We start from the raw sequence: 24,183 nt of genomic DNA on the forward strand, positions 1-24,183 counted from the left end.
AATCACCGACGCACCGGGCATCAGTGTCCCACCCGGCATCGGTGTCCCACCGGGCATGGACGCCCCGCCAGGTACTGGCCCCCGCAGCACCCGGGGGCTGCTGCCGGAGCCCGGCCGCTGGCTGGGGTTTCTCCCCTCTCGGGGGGAGCAGAGTCACCCGACAGCTGGGGAGGGTCCCCCCAACACCCCCCAACCAGGCTCTCCCCCCGGCCTGCCAAGCTCAAGTCGCTACCACGTTAAGGCAGCCCGGCCCGGGGTGCCAGCTGCCCCCGCAGGGGCTGTCCGGGTACCTCAGAACACTGGGAGAAAACAATCCGTGTGGGATCATCCCAGTGTGACCCAGAGTGGGGGGGACAGTCCAGTCCCCTCCTCTCGTCTCCATCAAACTTCCCCACTTGAGCTGAAACACCTCTTTTTTCTTGGAGACACAACTTAGGCATCTATCCCCACAAAAATGCCCCAAAGAAGAAATTTCTTCTTCCAAGAGCATCTCACACACTGCAGGGAGAGCCAGCAGCTCCTGGCCAGCCATCAGCATGTCCCTGTGGGTTCCCTGCCCTTTCCCAAGGGCTGTCACCCCCAAACCACCTCCTGCTCCTCTGCCCTGCCTGGCTTTAACTTCAGAGTAAATCTCTGGGGCTCGGTGCACCCTCCTCCCCGTTAGAGCCGCAAGCCCTGCACAGCCACTGCACGTTAGCAGGACGGCTCCGCGCGTTGCTGGGAGCCTTTATTTGTGTTACGCATATCTTTCATAAATCCTTGCGAAGCCTCGGGTGGCCTGGGATGGAAATAACACCAACGGCCGGCAGTGAGCGTCGCCATCGGGCTGGGAGGAGGAAAATCTCCCCTCGGCAGCACCCTCTCGCCTGGGACGTTAAATGTTCAATGGCAGCTCTGCTCTCGCGCTCCCAGCAATCCTGCGGCTCCTGTTACTGCCGCTCTCCGTTGGCTGGAGACATCCATTAACTAATTTCTAATAACAGCAGCATGCGTAAGTTCTGAACCAGCGCTGGCTGGCATGCTGGGGGACCGGAGGCAGCCAGGTTTGGCAGCTTGGTAGGAGGGGGTGGGGGGTCAGAGGGAGGGAGTCAGAGACACCCAGGGCCATGGGCATGGCTGGGCTTCAGCCATCCACTTAACCCTTCCCCTGCCCTGGCGAAGGTGGGCGCCAGCCATGTGGCACCAGCAAGGAGATGTCCCAAGAATGGGTGGCAACCCACCTCGCCACCCATTGTAAAAGGAGTCTGAGAGCTGCCACCCTGTAAGAAAACACAGCGCGGGCAGCTGGGGATGGGGACAGGCAGGGTGGACCCATGGCATGGGGGTGCAGCATGTGCCAGCAGGGTGGTCATGCTGGGGGGCTGGGCTGTGGACAGTGACTCAGAGCCTGGCTGCTCCTTCCCAGCCCTTCCCCTTCTCCTGTTGGCACAAATGAAGCCATGACCCCTTTTTATCACCCCCTGTCTTGTCTGGCATGTGACATCCCTCTATCATTTCCCCCTTTTCAGCTGGGCAGAGGAGATATTCACACCATCCCCACCGTACCTACCTGAAGCTTTGTAGAAAATCAAAGCTATGAGAAGGAGAGGAGGAAAAGGGAGCAAAGACATCCCCAGACCTCCCAGAGCCTGTCCCAGAGGGTCCCCACATCCCACAGCCAGCATGTGGTGGCTCCAGCCCCATGCAGCCAGGCTGGCCATGCACTGGGGAGCCAGCATGGGGACCAGTCCCCTCGTCGCAGCTGGGGCTGCCTAGGAGAGGGGTGGGCTAACACCCTCCTCTCAGCCCCCTGAACCCCCTGGCTGATGGTGCCTCCCCAGCACAGCCCAGGGCCGTTTCACCACTGGCTCTGGTGGTGTCAGGCCTGTGCCTGGGCTCCAGTGCATTGCGAAACTGCAGCCGTGTGGTTTTCTCCGGCCAGCTGGAAAGTTTGACACTGGATTCCCAGATGTGAGGAGCCTTTGGGGGAGCGTGGCACGGCACGGTATGTCCTGACGGCAGCATCCTGCCTCACCAGTGGCAGGGAGCTGAGCACTGTGCCGGCTGTGCTGTGCCACAGCCCTTGCCTGCAGCCCACCCCCATGTGGTTTGCTTTCTTACGAATCCCCCCAGCCAAAAGCTGACCTATTTTTCATCCTTCAGCCACACTCAGAGATAGAGCCGATTAAAGTGAGCCCCCTTAAAACCCCTTGGCCTCGATAGCATCTTGGCATGGGACAAGGCCAGCCAGGACCCAGCCATGAAGGAGTGGGTGCCATGCACAGCCAGGGCATGCTCTCCTTGTCACGCTTGGTTTCCTTACATGGCCTCTGTGCCTGCTGCCTGGCTGCTGCCTGCCACTGCCCACTGTTCCCAGGGTCGAAATGGGAGATGGCAGGAAGATATGGCAGAGATAATGGTTAGATCTGCAGCCCAAGCAGTGCCCTGCCCCCGTCACAACCATGTCCTCTCGAGCAAGAAGCCTCCCAGAGCTTGTCCTTGCCAAGAACACACCGGCAGGTGCCTCTGGTCCCCAGCACCAGCCATCCCACAGGCATGGCCCCAGCACCTGTCAGGGGCTCTAAGACCCCACTGCCCCCCCGACCCCATCACTGGGGAGCAAGCAAGTCACAAAAGGGGCCAGAAATGCTGGTGGCAGGAGGAGAGGGATGCCTGTGGCCAGTGGCGTGGGCTGGGAGGACTCCAGGGTGACACTTCCCCAAGGCCATGCCCAGGGCAGGAGCCTTCCTCCCCCCAGCCTGTCCCTCTGCAGAAGCCCCCCAAATGCCAGCAGCATGGCACCTGGGCCCAGAGCTGGCAGGGAGCAGCCTGTGGCCCCCTCCCTCGCCCTTGACCATCACCTCCCTCGCAGCACACGCTGTCATGTGGCAGGGCACAACAACAACAAGGACTAATTGGTTAATGTGATTTCAAAACATGATTTGCAATTATAACTTGCCAGAGAGCATTCAATGATCCCGCACATCAGGAGAGTGGGTTTTTCTCCTTCGTTTGTTCCTGGAACCTCGAAACCAATTAACTTTACAGAAGCCAGAAGCAAAGCGCTGCTCAGCAGACCTGAAGGGTGGGTTATCTCTGCACTCAATCGCTTCCCTGCCAAGCGCTACACCAGGAACCAAGGACCTGAGGACAAGCCCAGGGTAACCCCACTGCTTCTCCCCACAGTCCTGTGAGGTTTGGAAGAGGGTCCTGGGACCCCCAGCTCCTGCAGCTCCCACCAGGACACCAGTCCCACACAGGCTCCTCCAGCCATCAAGCACCACAGGTGCTTGGAAGCACTTGAGGGTGGAAGAATGCCCTGAGCTCTAGGAGATGGGAAGAAACTGTTCCTCTTGGAGTAGGGGGACCATCCTCTCTGTCACCTTCAAAAGTGCTGGCAGCAGCCTGCACATCTCTGCCACTCAGGCAGGGCAGCCATGTCCCCGCTGTCCCTGCTGGCAGCACCCACAGCCTCACTGGGGCTAGGGGCTTTGCCTCCATGGGCTTGCCATCCTGCAGCAAGGGCTTAAATGCCTTTAAGGCAATTATGCAAGGACTTAGCAAGGACTTCAATACTTTTAAATGCAACTTAAATGCATTATTAAAGCCAAACAAGCCCAAGCGGCCATGATGCTCCTGAGATGTCCGGCACCCAATGCCCTGCTCTGGGCCAGCTCCTCTGAGTCTTGGCCTGTTTCCCCAGTGCCCCCAGTTACCGAGCTCTGTTGCTTCCTATATCTCACTGGAAAGCCAGGAATAGGGCTGGCAGCATTTTCCTTCAAGCAGGCAAAGAGGTGCTGGGTGGCAGCTGCTGGAGAGACAGATGCTCTGGCAGCTCTCCCTTGGGATGGTGCCAGGGTCCTGCTCTGCTGGGGGACCTGGGCTCACAGGGGGACCCACCAGCCTGCAGGGAACACTCCCATGTGCACAGGGCCTGAGGCTTTCTGGGCTGCGAGCTGCCGACCATCAGCTCCCCGAGTCCGAAGGTCCTCCATCCCACAGGGAGCTCGGCCATCCCACATTGCAGCTACCTCAGCTACCCAAGGACAGGGAGGGAGCTCAGGCAGCTCCCAGAGACTCCAAGAAGGCATGGGGGGCTCATGACAGCGCCAGGCAGCAGGGCTGGGTTGCCCTATGCCCCAAAATCCGCCTGGGCTAGGGCCAGGCCAGACCCCCAGCCAAACCCTGCTGGGACACCAGGTCCACGGCTGAGCCACAGCTGGGCTGGGTGGTTAATGTTTAGCAGAGCAGGAGCAGGGCCCTGGCATGGGGCAGCAGAAGGAAATGTGGGACAGCACTGGGTGGTCCGCAGCACCCAGGGAGGGGGGGTCTCCTGTTCAAGCTCCCCAGCAAGCTGTTACAAGCACAGAGCCGGCTGGGGGAGCCCCAGGGGGGCCGAGGCACACTGCTCAAGGCCTGGGCAGTAGGGCGGCAGATGGCTGGGGAGCTGGGGAGCAGGAAGCGGGGAAGGACCAGGGATGCCTTTTGGCCCAGGCAACTGTAGCATCCTTGTTTAAAGATATAAATAACCGGGCCAAAAATGGAGACGTGGCCACAGCCGTGTCCCTCCTCTCCCTGGGGGGCAGCGGTTGGTCCAGAGCTGACTGAGGAGAAGATAGGGCTTGTGCAGCCCCAGCAAAGCTGCTGTCTGCTCCCACTCCTGGTGGGATGTACCAGTGGGGCTGTGCTGGACCTCCACCCTTGCCAGGGTAACTGGCAGCCCTGGGGCCAGACAGCAGCACAGGGTCCTGCCAGGTGTGATCCAGCCATGAGGAGGAGAGGGGATAAAGGCCCTTTCATGGCCTGCCAGGGCAAGGGATTCAGCAGGAGAAGCACAAAAGGACATGGCAGCGCTCAGGACTGAGGCTGCTGTGTTCCCCAGCATCAGGGTACTCAGCCTCCCACAGCGGTGGAATGCAGGGGGTGCCTGCCCCAGCCAGCGTGCAGCTGGGGAGCACTAGGTTCCGGGGTCCCGGAGGGCACCCCCAGGTCCCCGCTGGCATCACCCAGCTTTGCGCTTGGGTGGGTTGAGCCTGGCACTGTTTCTGGCTGCACAGTGCTGGCATCTTGGCCCCCTCCATGGTTGGGAAAGCCCCAGAGCGGCTGCCCCTCTCCCTCCCCTCTGAGCTGGCTGACAATTGGCTGCCCGAGGGACGCCGGCCTTGATCCGCATCGCTGGCCGTCCCCATAGCTGAGCAAACAGAGAGGAAAACAGCCCCCGCTGGCCCCAGCACGTGGCCAGGCACCTGGCACCCCCCAGCACTCCCATCCTCAGGACCCCCCCCACCAAGCAGAGCTGGCAGTATCACCCTGCCCAGCGCTGCCAGGGGGGTTAACAGTACCAGCCCACCTGCCCCACAGCTGGGAAAGAGCCTGGGGGTTGTGGGTGCTGAGCTGGGAGTTGGGCTGACAGAGCAGGAGCAGGGCTAAGCACCCACCATGCTGGCACAGGAGCTGTGCCAAGGCAGTCAGCACAGCAGGTAAAGTGCTGGGGCGGCCCCGTGACTGCTGGCCCTGGGTGTGGGGCGGTCCCTCCTTGCCCAGTCCAGGGGTCAGCTTGCCCAGTTCAGAGCTGTTTGCTGTGGGGCTGGGCCAGTCCCCGCGGCCTGCGGTCCAGCCTGTTGGGGGCAGGCGGCCAGTGTGCACCAGGGGCACGTGCCCGGGCCCTGCCCAGCTGCCCCACGTGCTTCCCCCACAGCCTGATTCCCCGAAACTCTTCCCCACCAGCAGAGCGTGGTGCTTCATGGAAACCTCCCTGCCCCCTCACGTTGCTTCCCCATTGGAGGGGCACCCCACTTCTGGCAGAGGCTGGGGGGATGGCAAAGGCTGTTTCCCCATCCCATTCTCCCTCTGGACATCCCCTGCCACCCAAAGACCCTGCTGCCTGCTCCCAGGATCCACATCCTGCCTGCAGGCAGCGGCTCCCACCCATCACCAACACCAGGCTCCGCATGGGTGGAATGGGGGATGCTGCCACCAGCAGTGGTGCTCATGGCGGCACCACGGCCAGGGTAGGGCTGGGGGATACGGGCTTCCAGCTGCCCTACCCAGCCCTGTAGCTGCGGCTTGTCCTCAGGGAGGACAGGCCATGGGTGCAGGGCACAGGTGGCTGCTCCAGCTCTGCTGGCTGCGCCAGGAGCACTGCCCGCTCCTTGTCCTGCCGCTGGCAAGGTGAGTGTGCTGCTGTGGCCACAGCCGGCCAGCTGCTCCCAGTTCGCACTGGCTGAAGCGACGGGCACGGGGCTGGTGACCCTGCAGTCCGCCCACGCAGGGACACCACCATCCCATGACTGTGACGGTGTGGGTAGGGGGAACCAGCCCACGTCCTGCAGCCCCCGCAGCCCCGCTGCCAGGCAGGAGCACATGATGCAGCCGGTGATGGCTCTGCCCTGGCATGGCCGTCACTGCCGGGAGAGGGCCAGGGGCACCGGCACCAGAGGGCCCCGCCTGCCCCACAGCGGCACCCGGCTGCCCCACACGAGGCCCAGGCTGCCCCACGTCGGACCCCGGCCGCCTGACGCCACAGCCAGGCTGCGCCGCACCAGGCCCGGCCCCGCCCGGCCCGCGCTCCGGCTGCCCCGCGTCAGGCCCCGGCCGGCTCAGCCCCGCCCCGGCCCGGCCGCGCGGGCCCCGATCGCCCTCTGACGGCAGCCGGCGGCTCGGCCTGGCCTCGGCCCGCCCCGGGCCCGCCCCCTGCCCGCCCCGGGCCCGCCTCCTGCCCGCCCCGGGCCCGCCCCCTGCCCGCCCCGGGCCTGCCGCGGGCCCGCCCGCTCCCCATACCGGGCCTGCCCCGGGCCTGTGCCCTGCTGTGTCCTGCCCGCCCTGGGCCCGCGGCCTGTCTGCACCGGGCCTGCACCCTGCCCGCACTGGGCCTGCACCATGCCTGTACCCTGCCATGCCCTGCACACACCTGGCTGCACCCTGCCCATGGCCCGCCCGCCCCCTACCCTTGCCTTGCCTGCACCCTGCCCACACCTACCCTGCCCCCCGCCTGCGCCTGGCCTGCACCCTGCCTGCCCCCAGCCTGGCCCTGCTGGGGCTCCCCAGGCACCCACCACCCTGCCACACTCATGTGACCCCAGGCCTGTGTCCCCCCAAAAGCCCTCTCTCCCTGCCTGCACCTCAGCACTCTGCCTGCTCTGCCATGGGGCAGCCCCTGCCTCCCCTGGTTCCTCCCACAGGAAGGGGTGGCTGTGCCACCCCCCACCTCACCAGTGGGGCCACCCACACCCCAGGGCCCCCGACTCCCCAAAAGTGACCCACAGAGCTCAACACTGCATGGCGCCCATGGCTTTCACACGGCACCATGTGGCACGGCAAGCCCTGCAGCCGTGCTGCTGTCAGCTCTGGGGCACCATGGCCTGCAGCTGCACAGGCGAGACCCAGCTCCCCAGTGGCACTGGCATCCCAGGGTCTGGGTCCTCCCAGCCCCGCGCCTCCTGCACAGGGCACGGTGCCCCAGGGGGAGGCTGGGGCCCCCGTGCTCCCCCAGCGCAGCTCCCCTGCTCCTGTCTGGGCCCGCCCAGCTTTGCCTGTCTCCACAGCTGGAGGCTTCACAGCCTCTGGGGTAGCCATGCCAGTGCCTGGACACTGTAGCAGCAGAAAAAAAAATTTTCTTGCCTTCGGATGGAATTTCCTTCTTGGTTTATTTTTATTAAATTGGTGCCCGTTGCCTCCCATGATACTGGGCACCACAGAGCAGAGCCCAGCTCCCTCAACCTCACACCCTGCCGGCGGGCAGCTGGGCTGAGCCTTTCAGAGTCTGGGGTGGGTGTGGGTTGTGGGTCAGCCTACTGGCTCCCCACAGGGAATGGGCTTGTTCCTGTCCCAGCCTGGTGCGCTACTTGTTCTGCTCCTTCCAGCAGGTGTTGAAGTCCCCCCAGCATGCCCAGCCACAGGACAGACTTTACTCTCCTTCCTGCCCTCTGCTCGGCTCCTGCTGGGATAGACCTGCCACATCCCTGGCTCCCAGCATACCAGGTAGGCAAGAGGAACCATGCAGCTCAAACCGCCTCAGCCTGGTCAGGGGCTCGTTACACATTTACCCCGTGTTAATGAGGCGGTACGGGCTGCTCCTGGCCTTCGGACCACAGGGATGCATTACAGGCAGCCACCCAGCCCCATAGCCCCAGCAGGGCAGGGCTTTGGGGGTCCCGTGGGGTGAGTCCCCTGGGCACGGGCACTGCAGCAGCAGCCACGTCTGTCTGGGCTGGGCTTTGCAGGAGCAGATGAGGCAGGGGAACAGAAACAAGCACCTTTGCTTTGGCACCCCTCCAGGCAGGGACAGGACCAAATGGGCAGGAATGGCTCCTTGGGGGCGTCAGGATGCTCCGCAGCTAGGATCAGGGTCCCAGGGCTTGCTCATGCTTCTCCTGGCTTCCCAGTGCAGGCAGAGGGGGTGGCAGCACCCTGGAGAGCCCTGGGGTCCCAAGGGGCTGTCCCCCTGAGCTGCTGACTAGGTCGCTGGGTGCACAGGGAGGACACGGGACACAGCTGCCTTTTGTTGGTGCCGGCCCCGGGAGCGGGGACCAGGGCTTTGCGTCCCCTCCCTCCGCCCCCGCCACTGGCGGGACTGGCGCCCGGCACTGAGGATTTGGGGTTTAAAGAGCAGGCGGCAGCCACAGCCCCGGCTCACCCGCTGGGCAAGAAGACAGACAAGCTCCGGCAGATCCCACACACCATAGCAGGTGAGACAGTAGCCGTGGGGCACCGGGCTTGCCCCATCGAAGGGGGCTGCGGGGTTGGGGGGCCAGGGCCGTGGAGCTGCCCAGGGGGCTGACAGGTTCCTGTCTCCCCTCAGTGGGTGCTGCATGCCGGCATGCTTGGACATAGTCCTGAGAGGGACATGAAGGCATCTCTGGGCATGAGCCACCTGCTTGTCCCTGTCACCCCATGGCTGAGTGGGGACCCTGAAGCCCTGTCCCAGCTGGGGTGGCAGGGGCACGCACCGCCGTATTGGGGGGTTTCCCTAGCAATGCCTCATCCCTGGACACTGGTTTACGGGAAAGGGGTGTTCACCCTGTGCCTTTCCACCCATGGCTCCTGCTGCATGCTCGCCTGCTTGGCCGCAAGCAGGGTTTGTCCTGGCTGGCACCTGGGCGAGCTCCGAGCCACTCGGGGAAGAGGGGAGCCCAATGCTGGGCACAGGGCTGAGCAGGAGCAGGAGCTGGGCCAGCAGACAAGGCCCTATTGTGCCGTGCCGGGGCTGCCGGCTCGCCCATCAATAGCCGCATTATGCTCAGTGACAGCCCCCCCCAGCCTTCCCAGCCGCCGTGGCTCTGCGGGAGCACCGTGGGAGGCAATCTAAAGTGGCTGTTGTGTTGGGGGGCCAGTGTGAAAGGAGGAGGGTGGGCAGGCAGGGTGCCGGGACCCCTCTGCCACCACCTGGCTGGGTGCTGCTGGGTGCTGTGATGGTGGGATGCTGCACTCCCTGGTGCCACCAGCTTTGGGGGCAAGATGCCCAGGATGGGGAGTGGGCCGGCTCAAGGGGCACCCGGGCACCTCTCTCCCTGCTCCCCTGCCCTTGCCATCCCACAGGTGAGTGCTGTGCCCAAGGTGGCTGGGCTGCACCGCTGAGCACTGTGCCGGGGCAGGGGCAAGCAAGTGTGCAGTGAGGGGCTGACATCAGCCCCGGGTGTGGATGCAGCTGGGCCAGTGGGAGCAGATGAAAGGTTCTGCATGCTTCTTTGTGAGGCACACCCCGGCTAAAATTACGACCCTGTGGCAGGGACATCAGCCTATTTTTACAGCCTGGAGGAGGTGGATGCCACCAATTGGTGTGGCATAGGGCAGGGCCAGAGGGTCTGGGGCAGGGCAGCAGGCAGGGCTGTTCAGCCAGAATCTCTCCTGCCTTCCCACCAGGATGGGGAGAGGGGTGGGCTGATGGCAGGAGCCTGCCAAAGCTCCTGCCTCACTGGGATGGTTTTGAGGAGCTTCAAGCTTAGGGGCTTTCAGTGCATGGGATGCAGCCCCGCTGTCTGCCCTGGAGCCTGGCTGCCAGCAGCCACAAAGCCGAGGGTGGATGGTCACCGTGGGGCAGCAGCATGGGATGAAGCCCAGGATCCCTCCCTTTCCCAAAAAGCCATTGTTGCACCGGGAGGATGGATGCCTCCTTCTTCATCACCACCCCAAAGGTTCACCATGCACCTTATGGCTCGGTCCCACAGCAGGGACACCCGATGATGGCACCCCAAACATGCTCAGGCACTGGGGTGCACCCAGCACCCTGCATCCCCTGGGTGGCCTGGCTCAGCCCAGTGTGGCATGGGGACAATTAAAAAGGGATTAGCTAGGCTACACCGGCATGGCACTGCCTGGAGCCGGCACCTAATCCCAGCAGGAATGTGCCTGGGCCACGCGGGTGCCTGCTGTGGGGGTCTTGCGCCAGCATGCTATGATGGAGGTGGTGGATGTAGGGTTGGGGGGGTGTATCCATAGACGGGGTGTGATCCCTAAGCTGGTGTCACCCCAAGACACCACCACCATGCTTGCACTACAAGTATGCAGCTGGCTCAGGTGCATCTGCTCGCCACTAGCCAAGCCCTCACGCCGGCATGCTTGGGACTCCATGGGCTCCGTCCCCTGCCTGGCACATCCTCCCCTTGCACCAGGGACATGGAAGCCACTTGAGACCTGATGCTAACCTGTGGCCCAACACCACATGCCACAGGGACATGCGACCACTTCCCTGCCTTCCTGCACAGCCAAGCCAGGCATGTCAGCAAGGAGAAACCAGCATGCCCATCAAAGTGGTGATGGGAGAGCTCCCTGTGGTATTCATGGCACAGTAGGGCCCAACTCTCCCCACTGGAAAATCCACAGGCTGTGCTGGGGAGCAGGTCTTGGGATGGAGGAGCCATGCAGGCAGCTGGTGAGGAGCCCCATGCTGGGGGGACTCCCAAAGGAGTCCTAAAACCACATCTCTGGTGCTGTCGCAAACCACCAAGGGCTTTTTGGGGTGGCCAGGCCCAGGGGGTACCAGCTTAGAGGCCATGACCGGGCCATAGGTGCAGGCTGGGGTGAGGATGCCTCTCCACCCTCTGCACACTCCCCTCCCCCCAGCAAGCTGGGAGTGTCACTGGGAGTGCAGGCAAAGGCCATCCTGCTGCACAAGTGTATCTCTTGGCTGGGGAGCATGCCAAGCCCAGGTGGCACGGGGATACCTACGGCACTGGTTGGCATGACACAGCTCACCTTGTTCCCCTGGTTTTTGGCTGGCCCCAGCCAGGATGGCTCCACCAGGGCAGAGGGATGCTCCTTAGCTCCCAGGGAGATGAGGGGCCACCCTGGAGCCCCCCCACTCTGGGTCATCCCGCAGGTCCCTGTGGCATCACCAGGACTCTCCCAGCAAGGTACTGTTCCCGTTTGGGGTGCAGGACTTGTCCCCATGCTTGTGGCTAGTGGATGCCCATCTCCCTTCATGCAGGCTCTCCAGCTGGTCCTGGTCACCCATCCGATGGCATGCATACATCCCACACCGTGCCAGCTCGCCCACCAGCACAGAAGGTGTGGGAGCTGTTGACTGCTGCCTTACCACCGTGCCACCCCCAGGAGCCCTGCGGAGGCGGAGAGGTGCCGTTTCCTTCCACAAACACCGCTGGGGGCTCGGGTGCTGCCAGCAGAGCTACCGATGCTCACTGGAGCCGGAACCGCCAGGGGAGATTTGGCCCAGGCAGCGGTCCCCGGGCACGGATCTGCTGGCAGCAGGGAAGGGATCAAAGAGCGAAGGCGCCAGCACCTGCTCGCACCGCTGGCGGTGACACCCACGCGCTGGCGGGAAGCCAGGCCACCAGCACCTGGCTGTGCGGCCGTCCCTGGGGCTGGCAGCGAGCGTGGGCATGAGGGCGGGACGCTGGTGGCGATGCTCCTTCCAGCTGGGGACCGTCACCGTGCCAGAGCCCGGCAGCTTCAGTGCTTGCCAGGATCACCCGCTGGGGCGGGAAGGGGTGGCCAGCGGGCGACGTGGCGCATCCCTCCCGCGCCGTTTTTTCCGGGATGGAAGCCCGGCCCTTCTGACGCCTGATGGTTTCTCCAGGCGGAGCTGCTGCCTGCGAGGTCCCTGCAGGGCTCCGGGGCTGGGGTGACAGTGACGTCACCTGGCCACCTCACCATGCCAAACCGAGAGCAGCACCAGCTGAAAAGGTCCCAGTTGGGTGGAGGGAAACTGAGGCAGGGTGCTGGCACAGCACAGGAAGGTGCCCACTGTGCAGGGTTAGGCATGGCATCCCTGTCCCCTGGCAGGCTGGGACAGTGGGGACAGGGATGCCGTGCCCGATCCTGTGGGGGCCACCCAGCCCAAAGTCCTGCTGCAGTGCCTGGGCAAAGTCTTACAGCAGAGTAACCCCTGCCATACCGGTGCCAGCGGCTCCGCAGCCCTCCAACCCCCTCCCCTCACTATCCCTGTCCCCCTTGCCACCCATGATGCTGGGCTGGCACTCAGCACCGTGGCACAGCCAGGAGGGGAACAAGCGCTGGCCACCAGCCTGCCAGCACGCCGGTGTGCCCAGGCTGGCAGCAGGAGGGTTACCGGCAGTGAGACGGAAGGGCATTGTCCAGGCACCCTGCCTGGCACGGCTGCTCCTGCCTGCTGCTGGCCTCCCTGTGCCTGCCTGCCACGCTCCCACTGCCTGTTGAACCCACCTGCACTTGCACCTGACCAGCCTGCACCCACTGCCGGGCTGCCGGCACCTGCTGCCACCCTGCGACTGCTGCCAGCCTGCCTGCACCCACTGCTGGCCTGCCTGCACCTGCTGCCCACCTGCCTGTGCTCACTGCCGGCCCACCTGCACCGGCTGCCTGCCTGTACCCCCTGCCTCCCCACTTACCCTGCACCTGCCTGCATCCCCTGCCTGCCTGCACCCCCTGCCTCATGCTGGACCTGCCTTCCTGGACTCCTGCACCCGCAGGTAGGGACATCCAGGGTCACGGAGGGGGGAACAAGGCCGGGGGTGGCCCCCGGGGCAGCCCATGTTCCCCCCGGCCCCCAGCCCTGCCTGCCGAGGCGCGCGTGGCCCCGCTGCCGGCAGCGCTCGGCACTTGCTATTCTTGGCAGCAGCGGCTGGAAAATGGGAGGCAGCGGAGGAATTTTGTTTGCTCCGGGCTGGGCCCGGGCCAGACATCTGGGCTGCAGCTGAGCGGGGCGCGGGACCGGCCCCCCGCCACCCCCGGCACGGCCTCCGGTGCCCCCCGGCACGGCCCCTGCACACCCCGGCGCGGCCCGTGGCACCCCACGCGCGGCCGGAGCTGACAGCTCGGGGGATGAGGCGGCCCCGCCACGCGTGTGCCGAGCCACTCGTGTGCCCAGCGTGGACGCTCGGCCCTGCCCTGGGGGCAGCGGGTGTCACCGCGGGTGTCACCCACGGGGGGTGGCAGCACGGCTCCCCGCGGGTGTGCGCGCGTGTGAGCGTGCCTGGGTGATTTTGCACGCCTGTGCCTGCGTGTGAGTGGGTGTGTGTGCACGTGTGGGTGAGTCTGAGCGTGCCCGGGTGGTTTTGCCTGTGCGTGTTTTTGCACGTCTGCACGCGCGTGCGAGTGCCCGCGAGTGTGTGCTTGCACGCGGGTGCGGGTGCCGGGCCGGCCGGGCCTCGGGTGGCACCCGCGTATGCGCTCGCACGCGCACGAGTGTGCGTACCCACGCGTGCCCACACGTGCGCGCCCGTGTCCGCGTGCCCCCCGGGCGGGCCGCGCCCGCCGCCCCGCCCCGCCCCGCCGGGGCCGCCCCGCTCCCTCCCGGCGGACGCGGAGGGCGGGGCCGGGCCGGGCCGAGCCGAGCCGGGACCCAGGTGGGTGCCGGGGGCCGGGCAGGGTGCGGGGGCTGCCGGGGCTGCTACGGGGGCTGGCCTGGGCCGGGGTCTCTGCCTTTCCGTCGGGGGACTCTGCCCGGGCGGGCAGAGGGGCGCTGGCGGTGAGGTCGGGGGCCCGGCTGGCACCGGGAGGCTGGGGGCTGGGTCTGCCCCGGCTGGCACCGAGGGGTCGCGGAGGGCTGGGTCCGTGCCGGGGCTGGCACTGGGGGGGCGGGGCCGGGGTCGGTACCGGCGGACCTGGGGGGTTGGCACCGGGGGTCTCGGTGGTGGCGTCTGTCAGTGCTGGCACCGCGGGGCTCCGGTGCTGCCGCTGCTGCCCGCCCCTCCCAACCTGCCCCCCGTGCCAGCATCGGGCCGGGGAAGCCGGCGGGGGAGGGGGGGCGGGAGTCCGTGCCCGAGGGTCTGCCCCGGCCCTCCCGGCGGGTGCTGGCAGGTGCCGGGCAGGCGGGAGGACCCATGGTGCCCCCGCCACGGCCCTTGCTGGCTGGTGGCTGGAGGGGCTGGCAGGGCCCCGTGGGTCCCCCGCCTTATCCCAGCACCTCTGGAAATGCCATTAGCGCCTGCTGCCCTCGCGCCAGGCCAGCGGGCAGCCCAGCCCTGCGGCGCTGTGCCCGGCCGGGGCCGCTGCCCGCTGCCCACCAGGACTCACTCCCACCCTGCCAGCCCCGGAGGGGGCTGCCCCTGCCCGTAGGAGCCCAGGGCAAGCTCTGGCCAGCTGTGCTGGGCAGCAGGCAGACGTGCCCTGATCTGTGCCGGGCACCGCCATGCACGCGTGCCTTCTCTGGTCTGGCTCCCACCGTGCCTGAGCAGGACGGCAGATCCTGGGGCAGTTGCACCCACCCCGGTGGCACAGCGAGGCTTCAGTCATCACCGGTGTCCCAGCGAGGGCCTGGGGGCTGTGGCAGGGGTGAAACCCATCGGCCGTGCCAGGGGCTGGTGGCCGGCGTGGCTGAGCTTGTGCTTCGCATGTGGCGCAGGGAGGTGCCGGCTGGCACGTCCCAGCTGCCTGCAGCTGCCCGGGGCTGCTGCGGCCCGGCAGGCGAGGTGGGGAGCTGCGTGTTGGCGTGGTGCTCACGATAACCATCGCCTCCTGCTCCCCAGGGCAGAGCGTGCCAGTGCTGGAGCCAGGGAAGCTCTTCCCTACCCTGTGGTGGGAGCCCATGAGGGTAGTGGGCATGCTGGCATAAGCCCCTCCAGGAGCTGTGGGCACCTGCTCAGCCAGAGCCCCCCCCAAACCCAGCTCCCGTTTGCAGGGTGGTACAAGGAGGTCCAGGGGCCAAACTGTGGGGGCTGTAGCAGTGGAGGAAACTGAGTCACGGAACCCTGCGACTCCCACAGTGGCCAGTTTGCCTGGTGCTCAGGAGTGTGCTGCCTGCCTAGAGTGCCCTGTCCGGCTGGCATCACCCAGGTGCTTGCCCTGTCCTTGTCCCCATCCCCACAGGACAGCTCTCTGCTTGCAGGCAGGAATGGGCAGAGCCCGCACCCTCCTGCTGGCAGGGCTTGAGCCGGCATGGGGAGGGCTGGGTGCTGCTTGGCTGGGCTGCCTCAGTTTCCCCATGTGCAGGAGTGGGAGGGCTGTTCCTGGAGCAACTTAGGTTCAGGGTTGGATTAATGGGGGCTTAAAAACCAGGAAGAGATGTGGCTGGCTCGTGGCCCCCCCATAATCACCAGGTCAAGTCCAGTAGGAGGGGTCCCCTCGTGCTGTGCCGGGGTTGCCCTGTGCCGGTGCTTGGGGCTCTCTGGATCCCATCAGCAGCTCCGGGGAGGGATCGTGGTCTGGGGGCTGCGGGGAGGGGGCTGTAACCCGAGCTGAGGTCTTGCTTCTCTGCCCTAGCTGTGGGGCCGCCAGCCAGACCCCAGCCATGAGCCGCACGCTGCTCCTGCTCCTGCTCCTGCTGCGCAGCACCGCCGCCGCCGCCGGTCACCCCCCGCCTGCTGCCACCCCCCGCCTCAAGCTGGCCTTCCCCGGTGAGCCTGGGACACGGGCAGGGTTGGGGGACGTGGGGTCAGGTGCCAGTGCACTGGTTCTGTGTCACCACCCAGCATCGTCCCGGGGGATGGGAGCATCTGGGTGGGTGGGTGGGGTGGGCAGCATGATGTGAGGGGTGCAAGCCCCCAGCTCTGCCACTGCACCGGCACTAGTGCTGCCTGGCACTGGCACGGGCTGCCACGTTCCTTGCCTGTTGCCAGCCCCCCAGGGCCACCTGCCTGCTCTTGGGGCTGTGCTTGCACTTGGGCCTTCACTCCTGGCCCCAGGCATGTGCCCACTCAGGTGCCTGTGCCCCTGCGGTGCACCGCGGTGGCACTCCTCAGCCACAGCTCTGCCATGCCTGGCGGGGATGCCGTGCCAGCCGTGGAGCTGTTGCTGTGCCCTGACTGGCCACCCCATGGGCTCCAGCACAGTGCGGGGGGCTTTGTCCGGCGGCAGGTCCAGGCAAGCGCTCTCCTCCCAGCCTGACAAAGGGCTGTTTGTTCCCGCCACGGTGGGATTAGCGCCACGGGGCAGGGAATGGCCCCTTCTCCCCCACCTCCTGCCGCCGGGGCAGGCGGTGCAGGGATGGGTGCTGGGCTTGTTTGAGAATGGGTGCTGGGTGGTGTAGGGATGGGTGCTGAGCTGGTTCAAGGATGGGCGCTGGGTGATGTGGGGATGGGTGCTGGGCCAACACCAGGATCGGTGCTGGGGGGTGTGGGGATGGGTGCTGGGCCAACACAGGGATGGGTGCTGGGAGATGTGGGGATGGGTGCTGGGCCAACACAGGGACGGGTGAACCTGGTCAAGCCAGTGGGACAGGTTTGGGGGAGGGGATGGCATGGCAGGGGGGCCATGGCCAGACCCAAGTCCCCCTGGGGCATGTGTCTGGGGCAGGGGAGTGTGCCAGGCAGTGGCAGGTGCCGCAGCAGGGCTGGGCTGAGCAGTGCCGGCGGGTCCCAGCAGAGCTGCAGGCTCGCCACGGGCTGCGCCTCTTCGCGCTGGAGCGCTCATGCTGCTATGAGGCCCTGCTGCTGGACGAGGAGCGTGGCCGCCTCTTCGCTGGTGCCCAGAACCACCTCCTCTCCTTGGCCCTGGATGACATCAGCCAGAGGGACAGGAAGGTAATGGGGGGGGACATGACACACGATGGCTGGGCAGCCATGGGCACACCTCAGTGCTGTGAGCATCTCCCTCTCCCCCTGCAGATCTACTGGCCGGCGCCAGTGGAGTGGAGGGAAGAGTGCAACTGGGCAGGCAAGGACATCACTGTGAGCGCCGGGGGGTGCCAAGGGGAGCCAGGGGAGTGCTGGGGGGCTGCCCTCAGCACTGCCTCCCCATGCCCTCCATCCCCAGGTTGAGTGCATGAACTTTGTGAAGATCCTGCACCCCTACAACCGGACCCACCTGTATGCCTGTGGCACCGGTGCCTTCCATCCTGTTTGTGCCTTTGTGGAGGCTGGCCAGCACGCAGAGGTGAGCCCCCTCCCAGCACCGCTGTGGCCCCTTCGCTGCCACCGCCTGCCCACCGCCTGTCCTTACCTCTCTTCAGGAGCCCGTCTTCAAGCTGGACCCCCGGCGCACTGAGGATGGCAAGGGGAAGAGCCCGTATGACCCCCGGCATACAGCTGCCTCCGTCCTCGTGGGTAAGGGGGAGCTGAGCCCAGCGCTGGGGGCCAGTGTGGCAGGGAGGTGCTGGGGGGACTCCCGTAACGCTTCCCTTGGTGCCTACCAGGCGAGGAGCTCTACTCTGGGGTGGCCACCGATCTGATGGGCCGTGACTTTACCATCTTCCGCAGCCTGGGCCGGCGTCCCTCCATCCGCACTGAGCAGCATGACTCCCGCTGGCTCAACGGTCAGTGCTGGGAAGTGGGAGGGCGGCGGGGCTGCTGGCACCCCGGCGTGGCATCGCTGCTCCCTGGAGGCATCAGGGCAATGAGTCCTCCAGGCCCGGCCGCACCCTGTCCTCTGCTGCCTGTGGAGGGTGGTTTGGGGGGTCCTCGTGCCCTCTGCAGACCCCTGGTGCCCAGTGGGGTCCCACCCTCACTCTGCCTCTGCCCTGCAGCTGGGCAGGGGGGGGACCCCGGCAGGTGCCCCAGGCTCCCTGGGGAGCAGAGCTAGCAGGGGCACTGGAGATGGCACCTCTCTGCCCCCAGAGCCCAAGTTCGTGGCCGTTTTTTGGGTGCCGGAGAGCGAGGACCCTGACGATGACAAGATCTACTTCTTCTTCCGTGAGACTGCGGTGGAGCGGCAGCAGGGGCTGGGCAAGACCAGCTTTGCCCGCATTGGCCAGATCTGCCGGGTGAGAGCATCCACAGACAGGTGGCCAGGGGGCCGGGAGTGCCCATTGGTTCCACCAGCTGCTGCTGATGCTGGTGCCCTCCTTTTCCTGACAGAATGATATGGGTGGGCAGCGCAGCCTGGTGAACAAGTGGACAACCTTCCTGAAGGCTCGGCTTGTCTGTGCTGTACCAGGACCTGACGGGGCAGACACCCACTTTGATGAGCTCCGTGAGTGCAGGGCAGGGGCAGCCCCCCAGGGTGGCTGTGGGTGTCCCTGGCACATTGGGGTGACACTGGTGCCCACCCTCCCTCCTTGCAGGGGATGTTTTCCTGCTGCAGACAAGGGACAAGCGCAACCCCCTGGTCTACGCCGTCTTCTCCACCTCCAGGTCGAGACCCCTCCCCACTGCTCCCTCTGTGCCCAGTGGTGCCCTCCTCACCCCTCACATCATCCTCTCTCTCTCCCACCAGCTCTGTTTTCCAGGGCTCTGCTGTCTGTGTTTACACCATGGCTGACATCCGCCGGGCTTTCCTGGGCCCCTTTGCTCACAAGGAAGGTCCCAACTACCAGTGGGTGTCGTACCAGGGGCGCGTGCCATACCCCCGCCCGGGCATGGTATGTGGTGCAGGGGTGTCCTGGCTGGTGCCACTGGTGGATGCTGGTACTCAGGGTGGGGGCACTGGGGAGCAAGACCCTGCTCAGCCAGCACCACCTCCCCGCAGTGCCCCAGCAAAACCTTTGGCACCTTCGGCTCCACCAAGGACTTCCCAGACGAAGTGATCCAGTTCGCCCGGCACCACCCACTGATGTACAACCCAGTGCTGCCACATGGCCAGCGTCCCCTCTTCCTGCAAGCCGCCATGCCCTACACCTTCACCCGCATCGCCGTGGACCATGTCACCGCTGCTGATGGGCACTACGATGTCCTCTTCATCGGCACAGGTACATGGTGGCCCCGGGGCTGGGGCAGGGTGGGTGGCTGGGGGATGACAGGGCTGGGATCCGCAGCCTTAGTTCTCCCTGCCTGCAGATGTGGGCACAGTGCTGAAGGTGGTCTCGGTGCCCAAGGAGAGCTGGCACCACATGGAGCCACTGCTGCTGGAGGAGCTGCAAGTCTTCCAGGTGAGGGAGGCGTTCTGCACGCCCCCCAAGTTGGACCCCCGTCACCCCATTGTGCTGCCTGTGCTCTGAGTTGTGCCGGGGCACTCCAGCTGCCAGGACATGGGAGCCGGCAAGCTGGATGCCTGGGTCCTCCTGCGCACTCTAACTCCTGCCGACGCTCTGCCTGCAGGATGCCTCCCCCATCACCAGCTTGCAGCTCTCCTCCAAGCGGGTAAGGGAGGACTCCAGCTGGGTCCCCGTGTCCCACCGTGAATTTGCCTGGCTCCATGCTGCAGTGCAGGGGTGCTCAGCTGTGCTCTGTCCCCCCAACCCCAGCAACAGCTCTATGTTGGCTCAACTACGGCGCTGGCCCAGCTGCCCCTGCACCGCTGTGGCGCCTATGGCAAAGCCTGCGCCGAGTGCTGCCTGGCCCGGGACCCGTACTGTGCCTGGGATGGCACTGCCTGCACCCGCTACGTGCCCAACACCAAGAGGTAGGTGAAGTGCCGGGCTGTGGTGCTGAGGTGGCCCACCTGCCCCGAGGCCATGGTGAGGGATGCAGGTCCTGCTGCTGCATCCCCTGCTCTTCCCCAACCTCCCCACAGGCGTTTCCGCCGGCAGGATGTCCGCAACGGTGACCCCAATGTGCTCTGCTCCGAAGGTGAGCTAGGATCTGGCTGGGGGTTGGGGGTCAGCCCTACCAGTGTGGGGGCTGACAGCCAGGCTATGTCCCCCCAGACCCCCGCCGGGGCAGCGTACCCCAGAAGCAGCTCTATGGGGTGGAGGGCAGCACCGCCTTCCTGGAGTGCATCCCCAAATCCCTGCAAGCCCGTGTCTTCTGGATGTACCAGCGCACCCCAGATGACCCCCAGCAAGAGGTAGGCTCTCCCCAGCTGGGTGCCGCTGGTAGGACCTTGCTGTGCCAAGCTGACCACCTGTCCCTGTGGGTGCTGCAGGTGCAGATGGATGAGCGGGTGGTGCGGACAGAGCGGGGTGTCCTGCTGCGCAGTGTGCAGCGTGCTGACGCCGGCCTCTACCTCTGCCACGCCACCGAGCATGGCTTCACCCAGCCCCTGCTGCGGCTCTCCCTGGAGGTGATCAGCGCCAGGCAGGCAGCAGGCATGGCGCCTGACGGAGACCTCCAGCTCATCGCTGGCCCCGCTGGACGCAAGGTCTGGTACAGGGACTTCCTCCAGCTGGTGGAGCGCCCGCCGCTGGGGGCTGCGGACAGAGTCTGCCAGCGGCTCTGGAGCCGGAGAAGACCCCCCCCGCCCCCCCGCGCCCAAGCTGGACCCCCCAGCCGTGGGCAGAGTGAGGAGCTGCGCAAAGCCCGACACCGGCGCACCCATGAGGGGCCGCGGGCCGAGCGGGGCCCCCGCAGCGCATCCCCCTGGTGACCCCGGGGCCAGCCCCGGGCACCGGGCTCTGCCTAGGAGCGGGGCCGCGGGCAGGGGCAAAGCCCCCCACTGGCCTCGGCCGCCCCACCGGCAGCACCGGAGCTGGGCGTGGCAGCGGCTGGGGGCTGCAGCTCCAGGGCCAGGAGGGCAGCCGGGCTGATCACCAACCCTGAGGGGCTGCTGGCCATCCTTGTCACCAGCTCCAGCACTGGTGGGGACACCCAGCCGGCTGCTGGCACCGCAGAGCCACCAAAATATTTATTAACGGCTGTTACGGATGAATGTAAACCTGCCCCAGTGGGAGGGCAGCAGGGCCAGGCTGTGCTCCCCTGGGCATGGTGCCGAGGGGGTTGGGGCAGCAGGGCCACCCTCGGGTCCCAGAGAGCTGCAGGCAGGAACGGGACTCTGGAGGGGCAGGACAGGCGCTGGCGGGACGCTGGAGGCCCGGCAGGAGGAGGGGTGCCCAGAGCAGAGATGTGGGGGGGCACAGAGGTAGTGCCCAGTGCCCCTGGTGCAGAGCAGCAGCGCGAGGGGGCTTGTACTAATTGAGCACAATAAAGCAGAGGATTCAGCCCAGGGTCTCAAGTCTTTGCCACCCCCAGGGAGCACTCATGGGGAGGGCAGCTCAGTGCCCTACATCAGTGGCACCCACTGGCTCCTTGAGCCAAGAGGGTTGGGGAGCTCAGAAGCACCTGGGGAGCTGCAGGAGCCAAACCCTGCCAGGACATCACCAAGGTGGACAAGGGGCTCCCAGGCTCCCACTCCCCCCCACCCTTTCATTTCTGGAAGATAAAAAGTGAAACCCCAATGCCAACAGCCCAGTGCCTAAGGCAGTGCCCAGAGGGTGACTTCGGGGTCTGCTGCCTCCCACTGCTGTGGTGGCACCAGGGCACCCAGTGACATTGGCACCACCTACATCCCATTGCCTATGGTGGCACCGTGCCACCAGCCGTGTCCTAGCACTGGCTGCGAGCCAGCCCGGGCACTTGACCCCCTGGCCAGGCCCCACCCAGCCTCTGCGGTGGGACTCTGCCTCCGGCCAGCTGAGCACCCAGGGGACACCCTGAGCAGGAGCACCCTGGGGACCCAGGGCTGGGGCCACCTTAACTTCCCAATGGTGATCAGGGCAGTGGCTGGGGAAGGTTTAAAAGCTGCTGCAGGCAGGAGCAGACAGAGGATGGAACTGTTTTTTCCCTGAGGTCCTGCTGGCACTGGGCTTGCATCTCAGACCCCACTGGGCACCCTGGGTTTGGGCAGCACCACTGCTCTGCACCTATGTGTCTCTGTGCTGTCCCAGCAGCTGCTGGCATTGAGATCTGCCCTCATCCCAATGGGGTGCCCCCTTGACCACCCCCCATGCCACTTGGCACCATCCCCAGCCCAGTAAGCAGCACAGGGATCTACTAAGGCATTTATTTCTAGCATGACAGGGATGGTGCTGGAGCGTGTGGGGCAACAGTCAGGAGGGCAAGCAGGCAGGGAACTAGGAGTTCTGGGGACCTGTGCCCCCCCGGAGCCGCAGGAGCATGAAGATGGTGCTCCTGGGCTGGATATTGTAGTGCGCCAGCGTGTGTCGGTCCTCCAGCTCCCTGGAGCCATATGTCAGGCGCTGCTGGCTGGCGGGAGGCCCCCTGTGGCTGTGGATCTGTTCCTTCAGCTGCTGGACGGTGTCAGTGGGCAACACTGTGTAGGTGGTGGTCCGGTTCTTGTCATCCTTCACAAAGACTTCCATTGTCTGGGGCTCAGTTTGCAGAAGCATCAGCGTGGTGTTGTAGAAGATGCCATGGGTGGCCAGGGTATCACCATCCTCTAGGATTAGGGTGCTCCTGCCTGGTTCCTGCTGCGCCAGGCGCTGCCTGTACCGGGGGATGCCCCATGCCTGCTCGATCTCCTCCTTCAGCTGCCAGATGGTGGTGCCCGGGCTGACGGTCCTGCTCAGGCTGACACCCACCAGCTGCCTCACCTCAATCGTCACAGGCCGGGCCGGCTGTGGGGACAGAAGAGTAGGTGGGCAAGGTCGGCAGGGGCAGGGGGGCCATGACACCCGCAGGCACAGACGGCCTTACCTGCACGTCCCAGGGCTGAGCGGTATTGACACAGGGCAGTGAGCGGTGGCGGGCAGCTTCCTGTGCCAGCAGGTCCCAATCCTTGCCTTGGCCCAGGATCCCTGTGGGGTCAGCAGGGTCCAGGATGATGGGGCTGTAAACAGAGAGGGTGGGGGCTGCCATCAGTCCCAGGCAGTGCCATGGGGTGGGTGGCACAGGTCCCACCAGGCACAGTCCTCACCGGGGACTGCGTAGCAGTCTCTTGACGTGGGCACCGATCTGTCTGTGCTGGAGTGAGTAATAGATCTCCCAGTAGATGCAGATCTCCCGGTGCCGGCACAGCAGCTCCAGCACTGTACGGAAGCCCTCAGCCATAACGAAGGACTCGTGGGAGCCTGTGCCCTCCTCCCAGGCATAGATGGTCAGCAGCTCCAGGGCATACTTGGGGGGCAGGTCTGCAGTGGGGTACTGTGGCTTCAGCATCTGGGGAGAAGACAGGGATGGAGGTGAGAGCTGCCAGGGTGAGTTCCCAATGGGTGCCAGGGAAGCCTGGGCAGCCCCTCACCTCCTTGTACCAGTGCTTGACCAGGCGCAGGAGGTTCTTCAGCTTGGCAGGGTAACGCTTCACAAACTTCTTCTGCAGCTCAGTGAAGCAGGGGGAGAACTCACCAGGGCCACTGCTGGCATTCAGGAGCCCCACGTATACCTCCACGTCTGGTGGGGCATCCTTGCTCACCTGCCCTGCAGGGCAAGAAGGAGGGTGAGAGCCATCCCGGTGCTGATGCTGCAGCCCAACCCCGTGCCAGCCCACAGCTCTTACCCAAGGCATTGTAGGCAGGCAAGATGTCCACCTCGATGGACTCCAAGGTCTCCTTGGAGCAGAGAGTGAGGCTGAGGGAGCGCGGTGTATTGCCGGGACCCTTGTACCGGGGCTCGCTGATGCTCACAGTGAACATCAGGCTCTGCCTGCAGGCTTGCAGCCTACTCTTGATCAAATCCAGGATATAGGGTCTCTCCTGTTTCTGCTCCTGGTAGCTGGAGAAGCAGCTGAGGAAGAGCACCACATCGGCATCGGAGTTGTTCCGCAGGGCTGTGCCCTTGCCTGCTGAGCCGCCCTACAGAAAGACAACCTGCCTGTTCAGCACTGCTGACCCTCGGCGTGGGGACTGCCTTCTGCCATTCCTGGACCTGCCAGGGGAAACTGAGGCAGAGCAGGAATGGGAGAAGCAGAAGAGAGGGAAGGGTGAAAGCAGGGGTGCCAGCTGGTTCCCGAGCTGAGCAGTGCTCACCTTGACAGTCTTGTGAACGTGGATATTGCCCTCGAAGCAGTCCTCCTTCAGGAAGTCACAGATCTGCTTCACTGTCATCTTCACCTGCTTGCTGAAAGCCGTGCTGGGCTGCAGGGTCTCCATGATCCAGCTATCCAGCCTGTCGGCAGTCACCGTCCTCAGCCCATTCATGGATGTCACCTGCGCCACATCCATCCTGCTAGATGTGGTCAGGATCCCGCTCCTGACTTGCTGCCTGCCAGCTCCTGCCTGCAAGCCTCGCTCGCCCCGCTGGCCCTTGCCCGCCGCGGTCCCTCCGTCGGCTCCCGACCGGCAGC

General features: G+C 65.4%; 2 protein-coding genes across 7 annotated transcripts; one reads left to right on the top strand and one right to left on the bottom strand.

The window, feature by feature from the left end:
• The first annotated feature begins 7,784 nt into the window (after window positions 1-7,784).
• LOC102050892 (semaphorin-3B) lies at window positions 7,785-21,103 on the top strand. 6 transcript variants are annotated; one of them, XM_055709683.1, is made up of 19 exons: window positions 8,145-8,666; window positions 11,405-11,550; window positions 15,616-15,749; window positions 16,714-16,874; window positions 16,959-17,021; window positions 17,107-17,226; window positions 17,303-17,396; window positions 17,486-17,605; window positions 17,907-18,052; window positions 18,147-18,261; window positions 18,353-18,422; window positions 18,505-18,649; window positions 18,757-18,976; window positions 19,065-19,156; window positions 19,326-19,367; window positions 19,472-19,629; window positions 19,741-19,796; window positions 19,874-20,013; window positions 20,092-21,103. In XM_055709683.1, exons 3-19 carry the CDS (start codon window positions 15,644-15,646, stop codon window positions 20,530-20,532), a joined length of 2,289 nt encoding a protein of 762 aa, XP_055565658.1. In that variant the 5' UTR covers window positions 8,145-8,666; window positions 11,405-11,550; window positions 15,616-15,643; the 3' UTR covers window positions 20,533-21,103. The 6 variants fall into 6 exon arrangements, with proteins under 6 accessions (XP_055565660.1, XP_055565658.1, XP_055565656.1 ...); XM_055709685.1 differs by lacking the exons at window positions 8,145-8,666; window positions 11,405-11,550 and adding an exon at window positions 7,785-7,959; XM_055709681.1 differs by lacking the exon at window positions 11,405-11,550.
• An 828-nt stretch (window positions 21,104-21,931) lies between these two features.
• LOC102050726 (2'-5'-oligoadenylate synthase 1-like) lies at window positions 21,932-24,183 on the bottom strand. Its single transcript, XM_005432734.4, has 6 exons — window positions 23,867-24,183; window positions 23,398-23,692; window positions 23,143-23,318; window positions 22,819-23,060; window positions 22,599-22,731; window positions 21,932-22,519 (listed from the first exon to the last, which is right to left on the bottom strand). Exons 1-6 carry the CDS (start codon window positions 24,059-24,061, stop codon window positions 22,016-22,018), a joined length of 1,545 nt encoding a protein of 514 aa, XP_005432791.1. The 5' UTR covers window positions 24,062-24,183; the 3' UTR covers window positions 21,932-22,015.

The sequence above is a fragment of the Falco cherrug genome, chromosome 4, assembly GCF_023634085.1.
Source record: "Falco cherrug isolate bFalChe1 chromosome 4, bFalChe1.pri, whole genome shotgun sequence".
NCBI lineage: Eukaryota > Metazoa > Chordata > Aves > Falconiformes > Falconidae > Falco > Falco cherrug.

Bases quoted from the DNA above. Each gene is read 5' to 3' on its own strand.
- LOC102050726 (XM_005432734.4), bottom strand. From the start codon at position 24,061: ATGGATGTGGCGCAGGTGACATCCATGAATGGGCTGAGGACGGTGACT. The intron at 23,061-23,142 runs GTGAGGGGCTGC...TCTTCTCCCCAG, and splicing joins TCAAGCACTGGTACAAGGAG to ATGCTGAAGCCACAGTACCC. The intron at 22,520-22,598 runs GTAAGGCCGTCT...CTGTCCCCACAG, and splicing joins CTCAGCCCTGGGACGTGCAG to CCGGCCCGGCCTGTGACGAT.
- LOC102050892 (XM_055709685.1), top strand. From the start codon at position 15,644: ATGAGCCGCACGCTGCTCCTGCTCCTGCTCCTGCTGCGCAGCACCGCC. The intron at 18,053-18,146 runs GTGAGAGCATCC...TTTTCCTGACAG, and splicing joins GCATTGGCCAGATCTGCCGG to AATGATATGGGTGGGCAGCG. The intron at 18,650-18,756 runs GTATGTGGTGCA...ACCTCCCCGCAG, and splicing joins CATACCCCCGCCCGGGCATG to TGCCCCAGCAAAACCTTTGG.